General features: G+C 32.6%; 1 protein-coding gene and 1 pseudogene across 11 annotated transcripts; one reads left to right on the top strand and one right to left on the bottom strand.

Annotated features, from left to right (window-relative positions):
- The first annotated feature begins 4,743 nt into the window (after positions 1–4,743).
- On the top strand, positions 4,744–13,511 carry LOC111295904 (uncharacterized). Of its 10 annotated transcripts, none has more exons than XM_022889729.2 (24): positions 4,744–4,943; positions 5,050–6,057; positions 6,186–6,257; positions 6,362–6,566; positions 6,674–6,782; positions 7,322–7,414; positions 7,525–7,617; positions 7,772–7,864; positions 8,062–8,154; positions 8,312–8,404; positions 8,497–8,578; positions 8,656–8,715; positions 8,799–8,851; positions 8,944–9,110; positions 9,975–10,185; positions 10,363–10,420; positions 10,545–10,601; positions 10,722–10,967; positions 11,899–11,963; positions 12,082–12,138; positions 12,222–12,315; positions 12,685–12,825; positions 12,935–13,087; positions 13,200–13,511. In XM_022889729.2, the coding sequence occupies exons 2-23, from the start codon at positions 5,086–5,088 to the stop codon at positions 13,064–13,066; spliced, it is 3,246 nt and encodes a 1,081-aa protein (XP_022745464.2). In that variant the 5' UTR covers positions 4,744–4,943; positions 5,050–5,085; the 3' UTR covers positions 13,067–13,087; positions 13,200–13,511. The 10 variants fall into 10 exon arrangements, 9 of the variants coding, with proteins under 9 accessions (XP_022745464.2, XP_089597493.1, XP_022745463.2 ...); XM_089741367.1 differs by having other exon boundaries at positions 5,050–5,163; XM_022889728.2 differs by having other exon boundaries at positions 12,935–13,511.
- A 487-nt stretch (positions 13,512–13,998) lies between these two features.
- Positions 13,999–15,792, bottom strand: LOC111295905 (UDP-glycosyltransferase 73C3 pseudogene; annotated as a pseudogene). The gene has a single exon (XR_016326171.1). The product of XR_016326171.1 is annotated as a UDP-glycosyltransferase 73C3 pseudogene (transcript).
- Positions 15,793–19,112: the final 3,320 nt, after the last annotated feature.

Consider the following 19,112-nt stretch of genomic DNA (forward strand, 5'->3'; position numbering starts at 1 on the left):
GGGTATTTTAAAGTTTTGTCTGAGGTTAATTTTTTTTCTTACAATTTAAGGATATATATATATTTTTTATTAATTTAGGGTATTTAAAATTTTACTTTCGAAACGCTTCTCACAATATTGAATTCAGAAATACAAAGAAAGAGATTTTCTTCCTTTGCTAACTTAATCAATCTTTTGTGGCCTACGGGTATAGTTAAGATTATTCTATTGTTAGGTGAAAAAACATTTACAATTAACAATAAAAGCAATCCCCATTTGATAAGATAATCACAAATAATCAATGTTTAAAAAAAGATTCATAGGTAATTTTAGAATAAAATAATTTCTAGAAGCTTATGAATATTTAGGGTTTCATTGTTGAAAAAAAAAAAAAAAACAAAATTGAAGCTTTTGGACCCAAAAGCGTCTTAAGACAAACAATCGTGAAAAAAAAAATAAAAAGGGAAAGCAAAAGAGAAAAATGAGAAGGAAAGAAAGGCAACGTAAGAGGGATGGATGGAAGATAGGCGAGCTGGACTATAGAGATCAAGTATCTCCCTACTGATTGATGTTTAAAGGGAATTGAAAGAAAAGAACATGGAAGTGAAAAAGGTAAGAAAAATAATAATTTACTCTAATTTTGTTATATTTGGGTTCTAAAATTATTTCTAGCAGATGGTGGTGAATTGAAATAGTTGTTTGTTTTAAAAGATCGTGACTGCTTAGGTATTCTTATGGAGGGAGATTAAAAGATCAGTCTTGATGACTGGACTAGATGCAAGCATCTTAATCGACGTGGGTTTTGACGTTGGCTTACGGAAAGGGATGGTTGGGAAAAACAAAGAAACAAGGAAGAGAAAGGAGAAAGGAAATCAAATACCAACAATCGCTTGATTAGGTCAAAGATTAATCTCGATTTGGCAATTGGTGGCTAAACCCAATGCAAGAATCCTATGGTATGGGTTCCGATGCTAATCTACGAACCAACGAGGGAGGGAAAAGAATGATTGTCGGTGTTGGAAATTTGCAGTGATAAAAGAGAAAGAAAAACGAGACTAATTTTTTTATTACATTATTTTTAAAATTCCTTTTAATTTTTGTTTTTTATGCTTTTCTCTATTTTGATATAATTTAGTTCATGCATTTTTTGCTTTTCTTATGATAACAGGAACTGTTTACATAGAAATCAAATTAAAACTATATTATTTAATCAAGAATCAAGCGGTTTTGTTCTAAAGGCTGTGCTAAGGTTGAGATGCTTGTTACAAGCCCAGTACGAATGTCCAATTATTTGTAAGTATCATATTAAGTTAATTATAAGTCTTAGCTATTTAAAAGTTTGTTAATAACAAAGGAGCTTGGCTTATGATATTGCAATATCATAGGAGCTTGACATATGATATCAGCTTATAAGTTAATTATAAGTCTTTGAGCAATATCATGATTGATTTGTAAACAGTAATAAAGGAGTAATTAAGGTCTCGAAGATTGTTCTTTGATAAATTAACCAATTATGATTAGGGATGTAAATGATACATTAGTACTCGCAAGCTACTCGAGTTCGATTCGAAAAAAATTCGAATTCGATTCAATTATTTTCGAGTCGAGCTCGAGCTCAAGTAGCTCGACTTATCGATCGAGTCGAATTCGAGTATTCTTATATCTGATTCGAGTAGCTCGCGAACCTAATCGAGCATTTATATTTAAATATATTTTTATTATTTTAATCAATAAAATATTTCGAGTTCGAGCATGAATAATCGAACTCTTGTCGAGTATACGAATCGAGCTTATTTTTACATATTAATCGAGCGAGTTCGAGTAGCTCGAATTCGATCACGAATTGAGCTCGAGCTTGAAAAATAAAATTCGATCGAGTTTGAACCGAGTATCGAGCCCCGAATTGTGAGTCGAACTCGAGCTCCAGTTTCTCACTATTTGACTCGACTCGATTACACCCCTAATTATGATATTATACTAAAATACTATTCTTTCACTTTGAAGAGCTCGGCCTACAATGGATGAAGCCGGATTGAGTTAATTAACAAACAAAGGCTTTCAAATTAAAAGAAATTTTACATTTATTTTTGTAAGTTGAGTCATGAATAATTGACTAACTTTTACAATATGTTGCCCATGCAATGTTTTATAAAGGTAATCATGTTCATTAATATTTAACGTGAAGACTATACCATTAACAAAAATGTCAAGGTCTTGGAAGGTAAACATGAGGTTTGGTTGCAATCTCAAATTATTTTCTCACTTATATTTTTATTTTTGTTTAATTGAATAGATGTATATGTTAATATTTTATATGATGCAAAAAGATTGGAATGAGAATTTGTTTAATTAACTTGGTGAAATTGACGTTTCAATAATTTTCTTTTCTAAACTTTGGCTTGTTTGATAACTATATTTTTTCTACTACGCTTTAACTTTACTTTAAGGAGTTAGGTCTACAATCCATGAATCCCAATTAAGTTAATTAACAAAGAAAAGCTTTCAAATTAAAAGAAACTTTACTTTTATTTTTGCAAGTGGAATGGCGAATAATTGACTAATTTATACAACATTTTGCCCATGCACTGTTTTATAGAGGTAATGTTCATTAATATTGAATATGAAGACTATACAATTAATAAAATTATCCAAGTCTCGGAAGGTGAACATGAGGTTTGGTTGCAATCTCAAGTTACTTTCTCATTTATATCTTTATCTTTGTTTAATTGAATATGTCCATATATATATATATTAAATTTAATAATTTAAAACACGATATGATTATATAATATAAAAATTATACGAATAAAAAAACATGCAGATAACACGATTTAAGATTTTACAAAACTCATAAATATGTTTAATAAAATAAAAAATTATATTTTATATTTTTGTGTTGACATGAATTATAACACGCGATTTTCATATAAAATATAATACAAATATAATATTTTACATAACAAAGTGATACGAATTGTCAAGTCTAATATATATATATATATATTATATATATATATATAGATATATATTATATGATGCAAAAAGATTGCATTGAGGATTTGTTTGATTCTCTTGGTAAAATTGATGCTTCAATAATTTTCTTTTCGAATCTCTATAACTTCTTTAATAACTGCGTTCTTTCACAGTGTTTACTTTTCTCCTCTATTACGCTCACGTTTTACAATCTTTGTTATAGCAATCTTACTTGAGTTGTCTCTACAAAAGATAAATCATTAGAAGTTTTTGAATTTACATAAAATAGATATTTATTTTCTCTCTTCAACTCAAATAAATTTTTTAAGTATGTCGTTAATAATTATTTGAGATAATAAGATTTGAGTGATTATGTATGATAATAATCTCAAATACAATAAATTTTTTTTTACAATTACAGATGCAAGATTTGATTGCATTATACGGATAATCATTTGTTTTGTTTAAGGCTACATATTGTATATGCAAATATTTTTTTGCCTACATGCAGTTTATTTTTCTTAATAAATTACATAAAACATATATTATCAATGAAATTAAAAAATAACAATAGACTCAATGAATGTGTAATTATATGTATTTTACCATGATGTTGAGATTTATCTTTAGATAAGTTCAACCATGTGATATGTTGTTTTAGTTATTATTACGTATTATTTTAATTTTTTACTTTCGATTTAGTTTGTAGTTCTTTGTATTTACAAAGTTAATTATCTTCCTTTATTGCTTGATTTAGTTTTTTATACTTTTGATTCAAATAATATTCTTTCTTATTTATTACTTCCTTTTTTGTATTTTCAACCTCCCAACTATAGCCTGTGGTATTTATTTTTTTTTAAATGTGTTGAAAATATTACGTTTCTTGATTTTTTTTATTTTTTAAAAAGTATTTTCTTCATTTGCAGATTTATCTTTAATTTTGTATGAAAAAGGTACATTTGAACTTTATGATTTTGATAGTTTCAATTGAATTATAAAAATATACATTTTTTAATTTAGTTAATTGTGAATTGCCATCTTTTTATTATTAAGAGAACAGTCAGTTATTATTAAATGAAAATATCCTACGATATTAAAACCTTGCGCAAAATAATTTTCAAGCTTTTTAATGCAATACCCATTTTTAATAGCAAAATCTTAATCATAGGATTTCACTAACTTTGAGTTAATATTTTCCTACTTAAAATCATTAACAAAACTCTTGCAACGTAACGTAGGTTAAGCTCTAGTTACTAAAAAAGGAGCGATTAATTTGACTTAATTTGTACAATTTAAAGTACCCTACAATGGGCCTGGGATGGAATTTCCTTTTTTTTTTTTTATCAATAAATATTTATTTTGATATGAAAAATTTGAAAGTAAATATATTATTTAATTTTTTATATCAAAATAAAATATATTATATCTATTAATATAAAATAAATGATTATAAATTATATATTTGAGATAATTTTAACAAATAATCATCTGATCCCAAAATTTTTTTTGTTAAAGGAAAGTTTCATCAACAAACTCGAACATTTGATATATATTTTATTTAATTATACATAATTTCTCATATCTTAAAAAAAAATAAATTGACACCTTTTTATTCGGTAGCCCAAATAAAAAACCAGTACAGTGGGCCTAACAGGTCTCAGCAAACATAAACAAACAGGCCTGAATCACGCTCCTTTTGAATCAATTAGGGCTACTATCGTCAATTCATATAACCTTATACTTTGTGTTATTTATGGATCCTGCCATTTGCCCCTTCCCCTTAAAATCCTCGACGCTGGTAGTGGTCGGTTTCATCTCCCAGCGACAACCCCAAAATTTCAGATTCCTCTTTAAATCCAAAAGATTAAATAAAAAAACCCTAAATCTCCTCGAATCGGATCCCGAAATCCTCCGTTTTAGTTTCCCCCTGAAAGTTTTCGCTTTCCTCACTCAAAATCAAATCTGTCATGGCTCTTATCTGATCGTAATCGGTAAAATCATCACTCTATCGCCGCTAAGTTTCTAGAATTTTCTTTTTTTATTTGGTTAGTGATTTTTTTAAAAACTTTTTGTTTTTAATTTTTATATGTTTTGCAGAATTTTAGTGGATCTTGAGAGTGAAGTGAGTGAGGCATGAAGCGGGAGTTGGATTTCGGATTGGAGGGTTCACTCGATCCAACTCAGGAGTCAGGGGCTCTGTCTCAAAATCAGGCGAGTTATAGTACTAGTTGTAAAAGAGTTAAAGGTACTCAAGTGAATGGTTACATTGTTTACACTCGAGTCAAAAAGTCAAGAATTAATTGCCGTGATGAATTTTCGGAGAATTTAGAAAGCAAAAAGCTCGATGACTTTAATAAGCCAATAATTGGTGTTAAAGAGTCTTTAATTGGTGAGAATAAAAAGAACGAAGCTTTGATTGAAGCAAGTGATGTGAACAATGTAATTGAAGGTGTAATTGGATGTAGGCAAGGGAATAAAAATGTAGCGGCAGAAAATTTGGTAGTAGAAAATGTGGTTGATAAGAACTTAGTTGATCGAGATATTGGTGAAGGGGGTACACTTGTAGAGGCTTCAATTCAAGAGAGCCGTATTATTGGAGAAAATGCCATTGTAGGGAACCTGGTAGTTGAGGAAATTGGAATAGATGATAGTCCTGTTGTTCAAGCTAGGCTTGGTCAAGTGTCTAGTTATAATTTGGCAATGGTAATGTCTAAAGAGGGGTCGATGAATGAGCTGGAGTCGTGTTTGGTTAAGAAGGGAGGTTTTGAAGGATCTCCAATGCAGAATGTTGATGGTAGTGACAGAGAGAATGATTTACCCTTGAAGGCCCTGAGGCGGCCTAAACGATCATTATTGAGACCAAAGGTTGAAGCAGCGGACAGTTTGGAGTGCGAAAAACAGACTGCTGAAAATGTTTTAGTTTCAAATTTTGGTGTAGAGGAAGCAGCTGAAGGAAGTGGATTGATGACTCCAAGGAAGAATTTGGAGTTGAAAATGTCAAAAAAGATTGCCCTTAATAAGTGCCCAATGACAGTTAAAGAGCTCTTTGACACTGGTTTACTCGACGGGGTTCCAGTAGTTTACATGGGTACAATAAGTAGTAAGGTGGTTCATTGATGCCCCTATTTTTTTTATTTTTTTGAACATATGGTTCCTGTTTGTTGTTCTTTTACTTTGGAATTTATATGTAGTGCATAGCATAAGGCTTAATATGAGTGGTATATTAATTTCAGACATCTGGTCTTCGGGGCATCATTACAGATGGAGGAATTTTGTGTTCGTGTTCCTTGTGCAAGGGGCGCAGAGTAAGAATCTCTTTCCTAAGTTGTAGTTTGCAACTCTGTGTAACTCCATGAATTGATAATTGCTATTATTAAATTTTTTGCTGCCATTTTGTTTCCCTTTTTAGGTTGTTCCACCTTCCCAATTTGAGATACATGCTTGTAAACAATACAAACGTGCAGCACAGTATATCTGTTTTGAAAATGGGAAGAGCCTTCTTGAGGTGTTGAGAGCATGCAGGAGAAGACCTCTGCATACGTTGGAAGCAACAATTCAAAATATCCTTAGTGCTTTACCAGAGCAAAAATGTTTCACTTGTAGAAGATGCAAAGGTGACTCTTGTCTTATTAAATTCATTATTGCTGACAGAGGCAAGTAAGGAGAATGATTTTGATTGTATTGGAATCTTATTCTTTTTGTCATTCACTTAATTTTGTAGGTTCATTTCCTGTAATACATGTTGGCCAAATAGGGCCACTTTGCAATTCATGTGTGGAGTCCAAGAAATCTCAGTGCAGCACAGTGAGTGCACCCAGTGCGGGAGCTAGGTATGCATTATTTAAGTTTTTCTTTGTAAAAAATTAGTAATTGATGTCTCTTCTGCTAAAGAATTTGGTTGGTTAGGGACCTTAATGTTCATCACTACTTGAATTTTATATTTGTTTGACCATTGCACTGTTCAGGTTTTTGAATTTTGTATTTTATTGTTTGATGTGCTAAACTATTTTTAATCTGCACTATCTCTTGCTGATACCTCAGCATTTATTACAATTCATTTCCACGTAATGCCCTTTAAGGTGTTAGATTCAAATGTTTGTATGCTATTGATGGGTTGATTTTCCATTTGGCTATAATTTATTGATAAAAGTAGAAAATTAGGCATGTTAAGTTTATTTGACTGAATTATTTAATATGCATATATCTTCAGAGAAATGCAATTTATTCATTTTCCTTCGGAGGATATGAAACTGAATCACAGTATGAAATTAAACATAACTGAAGTTGTAATGAAATACTAGAATAATGTTTGTTTCCGGTATTAATGTCTAGATAAATTGTTTTATATGGTAGCATTGTGTTATTTCAGATTGCGAGAACCAGTATTGATTTCACATTTTTCTGGAACTGCTTCAATGGGTATCTTTCCACAATCCCCTAGTGAATGGAAGATAACGAGAAAGTAAATTTTAATGCGCTGTTGATGTAAATTTTCTTAACGTGTATTAGTTAGTTCCTGGTGTTAACATCGACATTCCTTATTTTATATGTTTTATTTTTGTGTTATTTCAGATCACAAGAACCTGTTTTGATGTCACAGTCCTTTGGAAGTGCATCATTGAGTATGTCTCCACAAAATAAAAGTCAAAGGAAGAAAGCAACCAAGTTAGTGCCTCCTTTTTGATTTTTTTTTATTTTTTTGTTCCATCTTTTGCATTCCTTTTTGGTTCATAAATAGGCCATCAATAAATTTTTTTTGAAATGAGATGCATTAATGCTATTTAATGCCTTTTTTCATGTGCCTCCTGCATTGTTTCAGGTCATTAGATCTCTATTTGACGTCAAATTCACCACAATATGCTTCATTATCTAGTTCTTTACAATATAGGAGTCCATGGAAGACAACAAGAAAGTTGGTGACAAATTATGCCTTACCATTGTCATTTCCTTTTTCATAATTCTGTCTTTAACCATTTTCTTTCCGTTCATGGAAGTAAATAGTTCTATTTGGAAATTCTATAGTGCTAGGTGGTAGTTTAAACTTTAAGTAATGTTCCTTTTTTATAGTTTTTAGTTGGTGCATCATGCTTCCATCTGTATTATTTCCAGGTTAACGAAACCAGGGTTATTCACAAAGTCTTTGAAGAGTTCTTCAGTGGATATTCCCTCACAAGATAAGGGCCAATGGAGAATAAAAAAGAAGTTAGTATAATTTTTTTATCCCCTTTTTGTTACTTTATGGTGTTGTGTTTCTGACTTCTGTTTTGAGACAAAAGGACCCGTTTTCAGTGAAGCTTCTTCTGGTACTTTCTTCATACTTAATTTATTCCCTTTTTGTGCTTTTATTGGAATTTCATAGGCCAGTGAAACCGGTTTTGATGTCAAAGACCTTGAAAGGTGTCTCATCACCAATGAATTCGGCCATTGGAAGTCAATGGAAGATGACAACGAAGTTGGTACCTTTTTAATATATTTCTAGGCTAAGCTCTTTCTTTCCTTTTCTGATGTAATCTTCTTCTCTTATTGGAATTGTTTTTTCCATAGAGATCAGCGTTTGCATAAGCTGGTATTTGAGGAAGATGGATTGCCTGATGGAACTGAAGTCGCATACTATGCTCGTGGACAGGTAAATGAGATAAAAATAATTTATTTTATGCCTTTGTATCTCAGTGGTGTGTAAATGTGATTAGTTTTAATGGGCAGAGATTGCTTGAGGGTTACAAAAAGGGCTTTGGGATAATTTGTCGTTGTTGCAATTGTGAGGTATTGTGCTTTTATTGTTTGAGCTTCAGAATTATGAAATTGCATTGTGTGTCTGTTTATGCTATTTCCTTTTTATTGTGCAGGTTAGCCCCTCACAGTTTGAAGCTCATGCTGGTTGGGCGTCTCGTAGAAAACCGTATGTTTTCATATTAGTTGCTTTATGGCTTCCTTCCTAAGTTACTTTATCTTTGTTAAGAATGTCTTGATTATATTTGTGTACTCTGGCAGCTATGCATACATTTTCACATCGAATGGGGTGTCTCTGCATGAACTGGCAATATCTCTCTCAAAAGGTCGTCGTTATTCTGCCAAGGATAATGATGATGCATGCATCATTTGTGCCGATGGCGGAGATCTTTTGCTTTGTGATGGATGCCCAAGGGCCTTCCATAAAGGTTCGACTGTACATTAAGACTTTCTTTTCATTTTAAATAGGAGATGCAGGGATGGGTGGTTTGATCTTGTTTTATTGGTTTCATAGCGGTACTCTGTGGTGGTTTTTGGACACTGTAAGGTTTTATTTATTTGTCTTTGGGTTTTAGGGATTGATATGAGCAGTTATGCTTTTCTGTATTATTAAGAATGATAATTAGGTCTGAGGTCTTTAGTTCCTGTGACTGATATCCATCTCTGAATATGCATGAGATTTACTGTACTAGACTCGTGGCATTGACTGTGTAGATGATAAAGAATTTATATATTTTACCAAGAGAAGATAATAAGGAGAAAAGAAAAAAAAATACAGTTTCTTAAATATGCAGTATGATTTTTTAATGGAATATTTTATTCAAAGAAAGGGAGGGAGAGAAGAAAATAAACAAGAGAGATGGAATTTGAGTTGGATGAAAGATAACTCTTTAAATTAGTAAACAGAGACTGAGGTGTTGGGATGCCAACTCAGTCAATGGCATTACATATTAACATAGCTGTATTCTCTCTTGGTCTCTCTGGTGCATGTGATTTGATGTTTTTATTGGCATTTTGCCTGGCACATTTACTTTAGCTAGACATTTTATTTTAAACTTTAAGAAAATTTGAAACATGGTTTCAGGTATATCTTTTCATTTTTCCACATATTGAGATTCAGTCTCTTGTTTCTTAATCTTGAACAAGATGGTTGTGCTTAGTGTTATTGTTTTGTTATTGTGGTTTAGTTTTCTGTGACATGTCAAAAACTATTATAGTTGCCTCTGAAGATTAATTTTATAGCTCTGATTTATCTGATTGATATTGAGTAGCAATTTTATTGATCTATGCAGAATGCGCATCTCTACCAATGATTCCCCATGGTCCCTGGTACTGCAAATATTGCCAGAACATGTTTATGAGAGAAAAGTTTGGGGAGCATAATGTTAATGCTGTTGCTGCTGGAAGGATTTTAGGAGTTGATGCTATAGAACAAATAAGCAGCAGATGTATACGTATTGTGAAAAACATTGAGGCAGAACTTAGTGGATGTGCATTATGCAGGTGATGAATACACACTCTGATGAATCCGATTGAAGCGTACAGTTCATGAAAACTGTTCTTATACAGCTTGTGTGGATATTTTTCATTGTGATATTTCCATAAATTGCTTTAGTTCTTCCTGCAATACCCTTTGATTTTGACTTGAAATTGTTGTTTCGTTGATTTTATTTTATTTAGGGCATGTGATTTTAGCAAATCAGGTTTTGGTCCTCGGACAATTATACTGTGTGATCAGGTATAATGTTAATTTTGCATTTCATCCTGTTTTATATATTGGCCGTCAAGTGTTCTAAACATTTGTCTTTTTAATTGTATTTCCACTGATTTGTGCGTCTTTTTTAAAAATAATTTTGGATTAGTGCGAGAAAGAATATCATATTGGCTGTTTGAGGACTCATAAAATGGCTGATCTAAGGGTATGTATTACTATTTACTGGTGTCGTTCCTTTATTATTTGACATGTAACTCTTCATTCCTTTCTGTTGGACGCATTATTCTGTTAATGGATGGAAATACTGATGCCACTTGTACAATAGGAAATACCAAGAGGGAAGTGGTTTTGCTGCTCAGATTGCAGTAGAATCCATTCTACGCTGCAGAAGTTGCTCATTCATGGAGCAGAAAAGCTTCCAGACTCCCTTTTGGATGTTATAAAGAAGAAGTATGTGGAAAAGGGTTTAGATGGTGATATCAATATTGACGTGAGGTGGAGGCTTCTTAGTGGCAAATTTGCTTCTCCTGAAACTAGATTATTGCTTTCCCAAGCTGTTGGCATTTTCCATGTAAGTCTTGTACATGTTGTTTTTAGATGTTTCATTCTATGATCAATGGTTGTTGCCACTGTTGATAAACGTTGGCCATGCAATGTTTTTCTGTAATTAGTGCAATTATTATATGTTTGTTTCCAAGTATATATTTGGAAAGTATGCTCTCCCGGTTGAATGTGTTGCATGAAAACATCAGTGGCACTGTAACTAAGTTTTATGCTTCTTGGCCTCACCTCATTCTTTCCTCTTTTTCTTTGTCTTTTAGTTTTCTTTTTACCTTCTGCTACAGTAGTAGGGAAGGGCAAAATACTGAGTTTATATAGTTAATGTATGTTTATCACTTATTTTCTTAGAATATACTTCTCCTTGTCGTTAGCTATTTATTTTTACTGTTCTATTATCACTAAAATTTGGAGGCATCTTAATATTACCTTGCTTGGACATTATTATTATCCTGGAGCGTGTTGCACATTGATACTATATACAAAAAGAGAAAATTATTGTACCAATTTAATTTCATAAGAGTATATATCCATCAAGCCAAAAGAATTGATAAACGGATGCATTTTTTTTCTCTGGCTAGAAAACAAAATGATGCTTGATAGCTGCTTTGATGCCTCTGCAGCGGAGGAGCTGCTTTAAAGGCTTTTGGGGGATATGGGATGGTAAATGTACATTTCCAACCAGATTTATTAAACAAGGATTTTATCCTGCCAATCTGAAACATTGCTTGGCAAAATGTAGCTGTGATTTGCATGTTTCGTTTCAAACTGGGATTTTCTAGTGTAAGATAATTTGGTCTTGTGGGACACTGATTGATATGCTACTCAAGTCATAGGCTATGTTTTATTTGTCTAAACGTAGAAGATGTCTGGAGCCATGGGTTGCCTTGTTTCACTGAAATTCGCTCATTTTTTTTTCTCTTTTTTCCTTTATTTTTGTCAAGGAATGTTTCAACCCTATAGTTGATGCAACAACTGGACGGGACCTTATCCCATGCATGGTTTATGGGTAAGCATGAGATCTCTTCTAGTGCTTGCTATAGCTGGTTGCATATTAACATGAGTTTGCTTTCCAATTTTTTTCTTTGACAAATTTTCATCTTTCTTTCTCGCCCTCTCTCTCACAGAAGGAATTTAAAGGGCCAAGAATATGGGGGAATGTACTGTGCAGTATTGACAGTCAAGTAAGACATTTGCATAACATTTGAAGCTTTAAATGCCTTTGCTATTAGAATGTTGACAATATTCTCTTTTGCTAATGCTGCAGCTCATTCGTTGTATCAGCTGGAATAATTCGAGTTTTTGGGCAAGAAATTGCAGAACTCCCTTTAGTTGCTACAAGCATTACTAACCATGGGAAGGTGAGGCTAATGGTCTCAAGTTTTGTTTTTATAACCTTTGCCTGCAATTCCCACCTCTTTTAGATGGCTCTAGTCAACTGGATTTCCAATTGTCTGCAATTTTCTGGCTTTGTAATTTTGATGACTCCAGTGACAAACTGGAAGTTTTTGGAATTGTTGCTAGCCTACTAAACGGTCTGAAGAATATCCTTCTTGCTGACTCCTTGGAGTTGCTTTTCCTATGCTTGCCATTTAATTCCATGTGGTTTAAGGAAATTATGATTTTTTTTTTAAGGAAATTATATACTTGAACAGTTTCTGTATCTTTTATTGCCTGTTTTAATATCATTCTCCTTGATCTTGATTTATTGGAGCTAAATTTCCTTACAGGGCTACTTCCAGTTGTTGTTCTCTTGTATTGAGAAGCTGTTAACAATCTTGAATGTCAAAAACCTTGTGCTTCCAGCTGCTGAAGAAGCAGAATCAATCTGGATAGATAAATTTGGTTTCAAGAAGTTAAGTCCAGACCAGGTCTGTCAATTCATCATAATTTACTCATATTCTGTTGTTCAACCTGCCTGCCAGTGTTACTGAAACTTTACATATGTTACTGAAACTTTACATATGCATCCTGCTGCAGCTTAGTGAGTATAAAAAATCCTGCAGCCAGATGGTGATTTTCAAAGGAACTTCGATGCTACAGAAAGAAGTTCCTCCCTGTCAGGTTGTTAATAGCACAGAACCTACAGAGTTATATAATTCAGTGGACTAAGGGTGAGCTATTTTTCTAACGGTAAGAAGGAAAAAGTGCATTTCTGTGTATTTTTTTTCTTTTTTATTTATTTAATTTGTGCATGAGCATAGATATTGAGGTACATAAATGTGTTATTCACTGTTACTTTAAGGTCAAGATAAAGTAGTGAGCTCAGTTGTGAACTGGAAGGAGCTCCAATGTGAAGTGCTGTTAAAATTTTCTGACCCTACTATAAGCGAAACAGCCAGGCACAGGACTTGAATTTGGCAGAATAGTGAATAGGTATTTCAAATTACTAGGGTTTATATTTGATTTCTTGGGTTTTATCTCTAAGTTGTTTAGGAATACAGTGGGATTTCTGTTCGAATTTTGTTTATTACCAACTAATACACAAAATCAGATCCTTTTTCTTCGAAGGAAATGGGAAGAAAACTGGACAGATGTCTATAGGTGTTGAAAGCTAGTTTTTCTACAAGTTTTCTTTTATTTTTTTTCGGTTTCACCACATTGTTGAATAAACGTCTGAAAGAGGATATAAACCAGAAAGAGAGTTATTGGCTTGAATCAGAAATTTTATTTGATCTTAAAAGTACAAAAAAGCTCAGTGTAGGTGGCCTTCCTTTCTGCTTCGACGTTTGGGATTTTAGAAACAATGATTTCCTTTTTAACAAAACCACTGACCATGAATACTCCTCGAGTACGGTCTTGGATGAATTAGAAGTAAAAACCCGATCACTACCGTTTTTAGCACAAAAAGTCAAGCGATTTTATCTCTAACACAATTATTACTATGTGTAGAAAAAAATAGATCTCTGGATGAAAAAGCATATTTTAAAGTTTAAATCTTCCTGCCTGTCTGTTAATCATAAACTCTGGAAAGTCGTAGGGTTGCTCAATATAGATATCGTAGGGTTGCTCAATATAGATATGCTAAACAAACATCCCATCACTTTTGAAAAAGACGCTTAAAATCAACAATAAACGGACAAACATCACATTATTGTGGCCCATACATATCTTACTCACGTCCATCATGTCTCACCCGTTCAGCCTTACCGCGTTTTGTGAGCCAATGCCACGATGATACCTAGGAATTGCAACGTGTAGTAATAGAATTGTGCTAGCTTTTGCGAGCAGCAATGTTTTAGCTTGGGCTGATCACCTCTGATACGACTTGCCCTGTTGATTTACATGTTCGATCAACAATGTTGTGTTCAAGTAAGAAGAACCTCCTTTTTCAACTGCCCTTTTCGCCATCTCTCCAAGTTTTTTGGCTCTTTTCCTTCTCTCTTCTGCATCATCTCCTCCATCAACCAGCTGCTTTATAGCCTTTTTTACGTCTTCCCTTTTCACCGTTAGCACCTTTGCATTCATGGGTACCTCAACCCCAATCTTGACACCAATCTTCAGTATTTGAACTACAAACTTCTCATTGTAAAATTGTTCAGCAAACATCGGCCAAGTTATCATTGGCAAACCTGCGCTTACTCCTTCAATCGTTGAATTCCAACCACAGTGTGTGAAGAAACCTCCTGTTGCTGGATGTGACAATATTTGAACTTGAGGAGCCCATCCTCGGATTATGAGACCTCTCCCTTTAATCCTCTCTTCAAATCTCTGCTCCTTGAACCATTTCTCTAGTTCTGGTGTATAATCTATCTTTTTTATGGTCCAAATGAATGGACAATTTGAGGCTTCTAATCCCAACCCAAGCTCTATTAATTGTGGAGGCAACATGTGAGACAGGCTACCAAAGCAAACATAAATTACAGATCTTGACTTGTGGGAATTAAGCCAGTTTAAGCTTTCATGCTCATCAATGGAAGTCTTGTTACCCGTCCGTAACTTGTTTGATGTCGTTTCATTGCACAAAGAAAGCGGCCCGATACACCAAAGGTTGTTTACAAATTTCTGATATGCTTTCACATACCCTGATTCCATCTCTTCAAAAGAATTCACCAGCACCGCACTTGCCGAAAGTTCTGCTTCTTTAAATTGGTTTACAAGGTTATTCAAATCATCCGAACTTTTTCTCTGGGATTCAGGCAATTGGGCCTTAGTGAATTCAATTCTGTCTGGTACGCCTGGTACCAAAACAGGCTCAGAATCAGATGTGATTCCGTCTTGAACCTCGTAGCGCTTAATATTGTGAGAGCAAAGGAGAGTAAAGCAAGAAACTGTATGGAACACAACCCTTGGAATTTTGAACTTGAGAGCGAGATCTGAAGTCCAAGGAAGACAAATGTCAGAAATTATGCAACTGGGAAGCGACTCTAAATCCTGAAGCCATTTCTCCAAAGGTTCATGTAGCATATTGCTAGCTTGGAAGAATTTTGCTGTTAGGTCTAGAGAAGGAAGCGAGTCCAAATTTTCGCATCCTTTAGGCAATCCAGCTTCTTGTCCAGGAAAAGACAATAGCAGAAACTGAATTTTGAGGTTGAAATTCATGGCATAGTCAATGATTGCATTATTGAACCGGGCTGCATTAAGGGGTGTCATGACAATGGTAACTTGCTGGCCATGATCTGCAAGTACTTTGGCCAAGTCTGTGAAGGGGATGAGATGGCTTTGGGACATTAGAGGGACAAGAAGGAAATGATGAACTGGCTGCTGGTTTGAGGAAGCCATGGAAGGATTGTTTGGTGTTGAACGTGAGAGGTCCTAGATTGCTCCTCCTTTATAACGAGAATTTGCTTGTCTCTACTCTATAAGTGATGATATGTATACCACGTCAAAAACCAAGAAAGTGATTTTTTTTTTTTTAAGAAAAGTTAATCTTTTGGAATTTTTATTTGATTAAATAATAATAATAATAATAATAATAATAATAATAATAATATTCATTTATTCACTCGACCCAATTTTAAATTTAATTAATTTTTTTATCCGGCACAAAAAATTCAAAGATGATTTTTTTTTGGATTGATTAAGAAAAATATGAATTCTTAGAATTCTTCATTGATACAACATATATTTTTTTTTTCATCCATTCCTTTTAGGATCGTCGTCTTACAAATTATCTATGATACGAATGAATCTCTTTCTTTGTATAAATGTGTAAAAGATGTTAATCACACATAAAAGCTGAGTACATTGACTTAGTAACCCAAAGAAAATCGGAATAAAAAAAATAGAATTGCACGAGGTAATCAAAACATGAAATTAACATATTATTATTATAATTATTATTATTAATTGCTATAAATACGTCAAATTTTTTTTTGATAGAATAAATTTGTCAAATTTGAAGTGATAATATCAAAACATATAGATAAATACTAAGTAAAGATAAATCGAATAAGTTATTAACTAATCCAACCTATTTACATATATTATGTTAGTGTAATATATGCATAAACGATTAGTAGAATGTTAACTCTCAATTTCAGTGACTAGAATTTAAACTTTAATAATTTTAAATAACAAAAAATTTAAATCATAAATTTATAATTACAAATTTAATAATAGATTTTGCTATAATCCAAATTTGAAAAAATTATACTATTTACTTCCCGACAACAATGAAAACATCTATCATTTTGTTTATCATAATCTTATAATTATTTAATTATAATAAAAATTTACGTAAACATCTACTATTTATAAATGTAAATTTTACATAATTAAATTATAGTTGGCTAATTATATATACAATAATTATATTTAAACTACGATCGTCATGTACCAGTCTCAGTGGCGGCGCCCCTAAGGACATAAACAGATCAATTCATAGGCCAAACATAAACGAAAATTAAATGTAAATTTTACATAATTTTAAATTATAATTGACTAATTATATACAATAATTATATTTAAAATACTCTCGTCATGAAACAGTCTCAATGGCAGCGCCCTTAAGGACACAAAACAGGTCAATTCATCGGCCAAACATAAACGAAAATCATTATCATCACTTTGGGAATGATCCACGAAAATCATTATCATCACTTTGGGAATGATTTTGAGCCACTGGTACAGTGTCGATAAGTTTGACCTACAATAGTTCTAGGCTTAAAAATCATTTGGGGTTCGTCCTACTCCTACATTTGGTTAAAATTAATTTTGAGAAGAAAGCATTTCAACTGCAGTTCTTTTTATTATAATTTTAAAATTAGTTAATCGTAAAGATTCGTCACTTAAAAATGTAAACTTTATATAATTCTTTTTATAATTAATTGTAAGTAATGCTCAATTAAAACAAAAGATAATTTTTATACATAATACTCAATTATAATTAATTGTAAGTAATATTCTCTCGATTGAGAATCGAAAAAAAATTTAAAGAAAAGAAAGAAAGAAATTTTGATTTTTAATTTTTTAATAATTTTAATAATTTTGAGTTTTATTGATTAATTTTCACAAAAACAAAAAAATTCAGCTGACATTGGTTTTAACAAAAAAATTAACCTTTTGCTTGAAATAAAAATTTATTTGAATATAAATTAAAAATTAAACATTGATTTAAATAAAAAAAAAAGTTACAAGCGAAGAAATTAAGGAAACTACTTTTGCTCAACATAATGATAAAGCACTTTGTTTATAAGATTCAGGTTCAAGTTTTTTTATAATATCTCGTGGATAAGTGATTTATAAGTCTAAAAAATTCACATGTAAAAGTTTAATGAATAATTGAGTTGATGATTTATCTTAATCTTAAAAATAAGATAAAATTTTTTACATGTCCAATTGGCAATCTTAAAGATGAGGTAAAATTTTTTACATGTCCAAGATTTAGTGAGACTATAAATGAATCTGAAGCACAAGAAAAGAACCAAGGTAATAATGCAGATAATAAGCTAGTCCAAGATAGATATGGTCAACAAGCACAGATTCTATCCAACATTTCTTGATTTATATGTATCTTCATATATGTGTACATAAATTACCTACTCATCAAGGAAAAGGATGGGCGAGTTTGGGATTCTTTCATTGCCAGCCTCCTAACATTTCCAAGCAGCTTGCGTGGTTAGTTTCAATTCTATTTTCAACCGTCATTTTGAAGAAAGAAAAAAAATCTTTATTTGAGGGAGACTTGTTTTGAATGAGCAGGCTCCATGATGATACGTTTATTAAAGGTACAATCACACGGGTACTGCATGACAGTAAGGGAAACATGTTGGATACCTTCTCATACATATCAGATGAGGCTGTAGGATTTTTTAAGCAGTTGATCTTAAAAATAAGGTAAAATCTTCTACATGTCCAATTCACGATCTTAAAGATGAGGTAAAATTTTTTACATGTCCAAGATTTAGTGAGACTATAAATAAATATGAAGCACAAGAAAAGAACCAAGGTAATAATGCAGATAATAAACTAGTCCAAGATAGATATGGTCAACAAGCATAGATTCTATCCAACATTTCTTGATTTATATATATCTTCATATACGTCTACATAAATACCTACTCATCAAGGAAAAGGATAGGCGAGTTTGGGATTCTTTCATTGCCAGCCTCCTAACATTTCCAAGCAGCTTGCATGGTTAGTTTCAATTCTATTTTCAATGGTCATTTTGAAGAAAGAAAAAAAATCTTTATTTGAGGGAGACTTGTTTTGAATGAGCAGGCTCCTTGCTGATACGTTTATTAAAGGTACAATCACACGGGTACTGCATGACAATAAGGGAAACATGTTGGATACCTTCTCATAGATATCAGATGAGGCGGTAGGATTTTTTAAGCAGTTGCTGGGCACAACTGATGCTAATGTTGAAGCCTACAAGAAAGAGTTGTTAACTGACTTACTCTGGGTATCCTTAACGGATGAGCAGCGAAATGCAATATCACAAAATGTTACAAGGGAAGAAATTAAGGAAGCTATTTTTGCTCAACATAGTGATAAAGCGCTGGGCCCTGATGGTTTCAATGCCCATTTCTCAAGCCTGCATGGAGTATAGTAGGGGAGGATGTCATTGCAGCTATATCATATTTCTTTCGAACTGAAGATATCCTACCTGCTTTCAACTCTACAATAATAACTTTGGTACCAAAAAACCCATCTCCAGCCAGCATCTCTGATTATAGACCAATATCCTGCTGTACTGTTATTTACACGAGTATAA

The sequence above is a fragment of the Durio zibethinus genome, chromosome 12, assembly GCF_047325235.1.
Source record: "Durio zibethinus cultivar Kanyao isolate XHJ-2024 chromosome 12, ASM4732523v1, whole genome shotgun sequence".
NCBI lineage: Eukaryota > Viridiplantae > Streptophyta > Magnoliopsida > Malvales > Malvaceae > Durio > Durio zibethinus.

Coding starts and splice junctions, on each gene's coding strand:
- LOC111295904 (XM_022889728.2), top strand. CDS start 5,086: ATGAAGCGGGAGTTGGATTTCGGATTGGAGGGTTCACTCGATCCAACT. Junction 8,579..8,655: donor CATACTATGCTCGTGGACAG/GTAAATGAGATA, acceptor TTTAATGGGCAG/AGATTGCTTGAGGGTTACAA. Junction 9,111..9,974: donor CCCAAGGGCCTTCCATAAAG/GTTCGACTGTAC, acceptor TGATCTATGCAG/AATGCGCATCTCTACCAATG.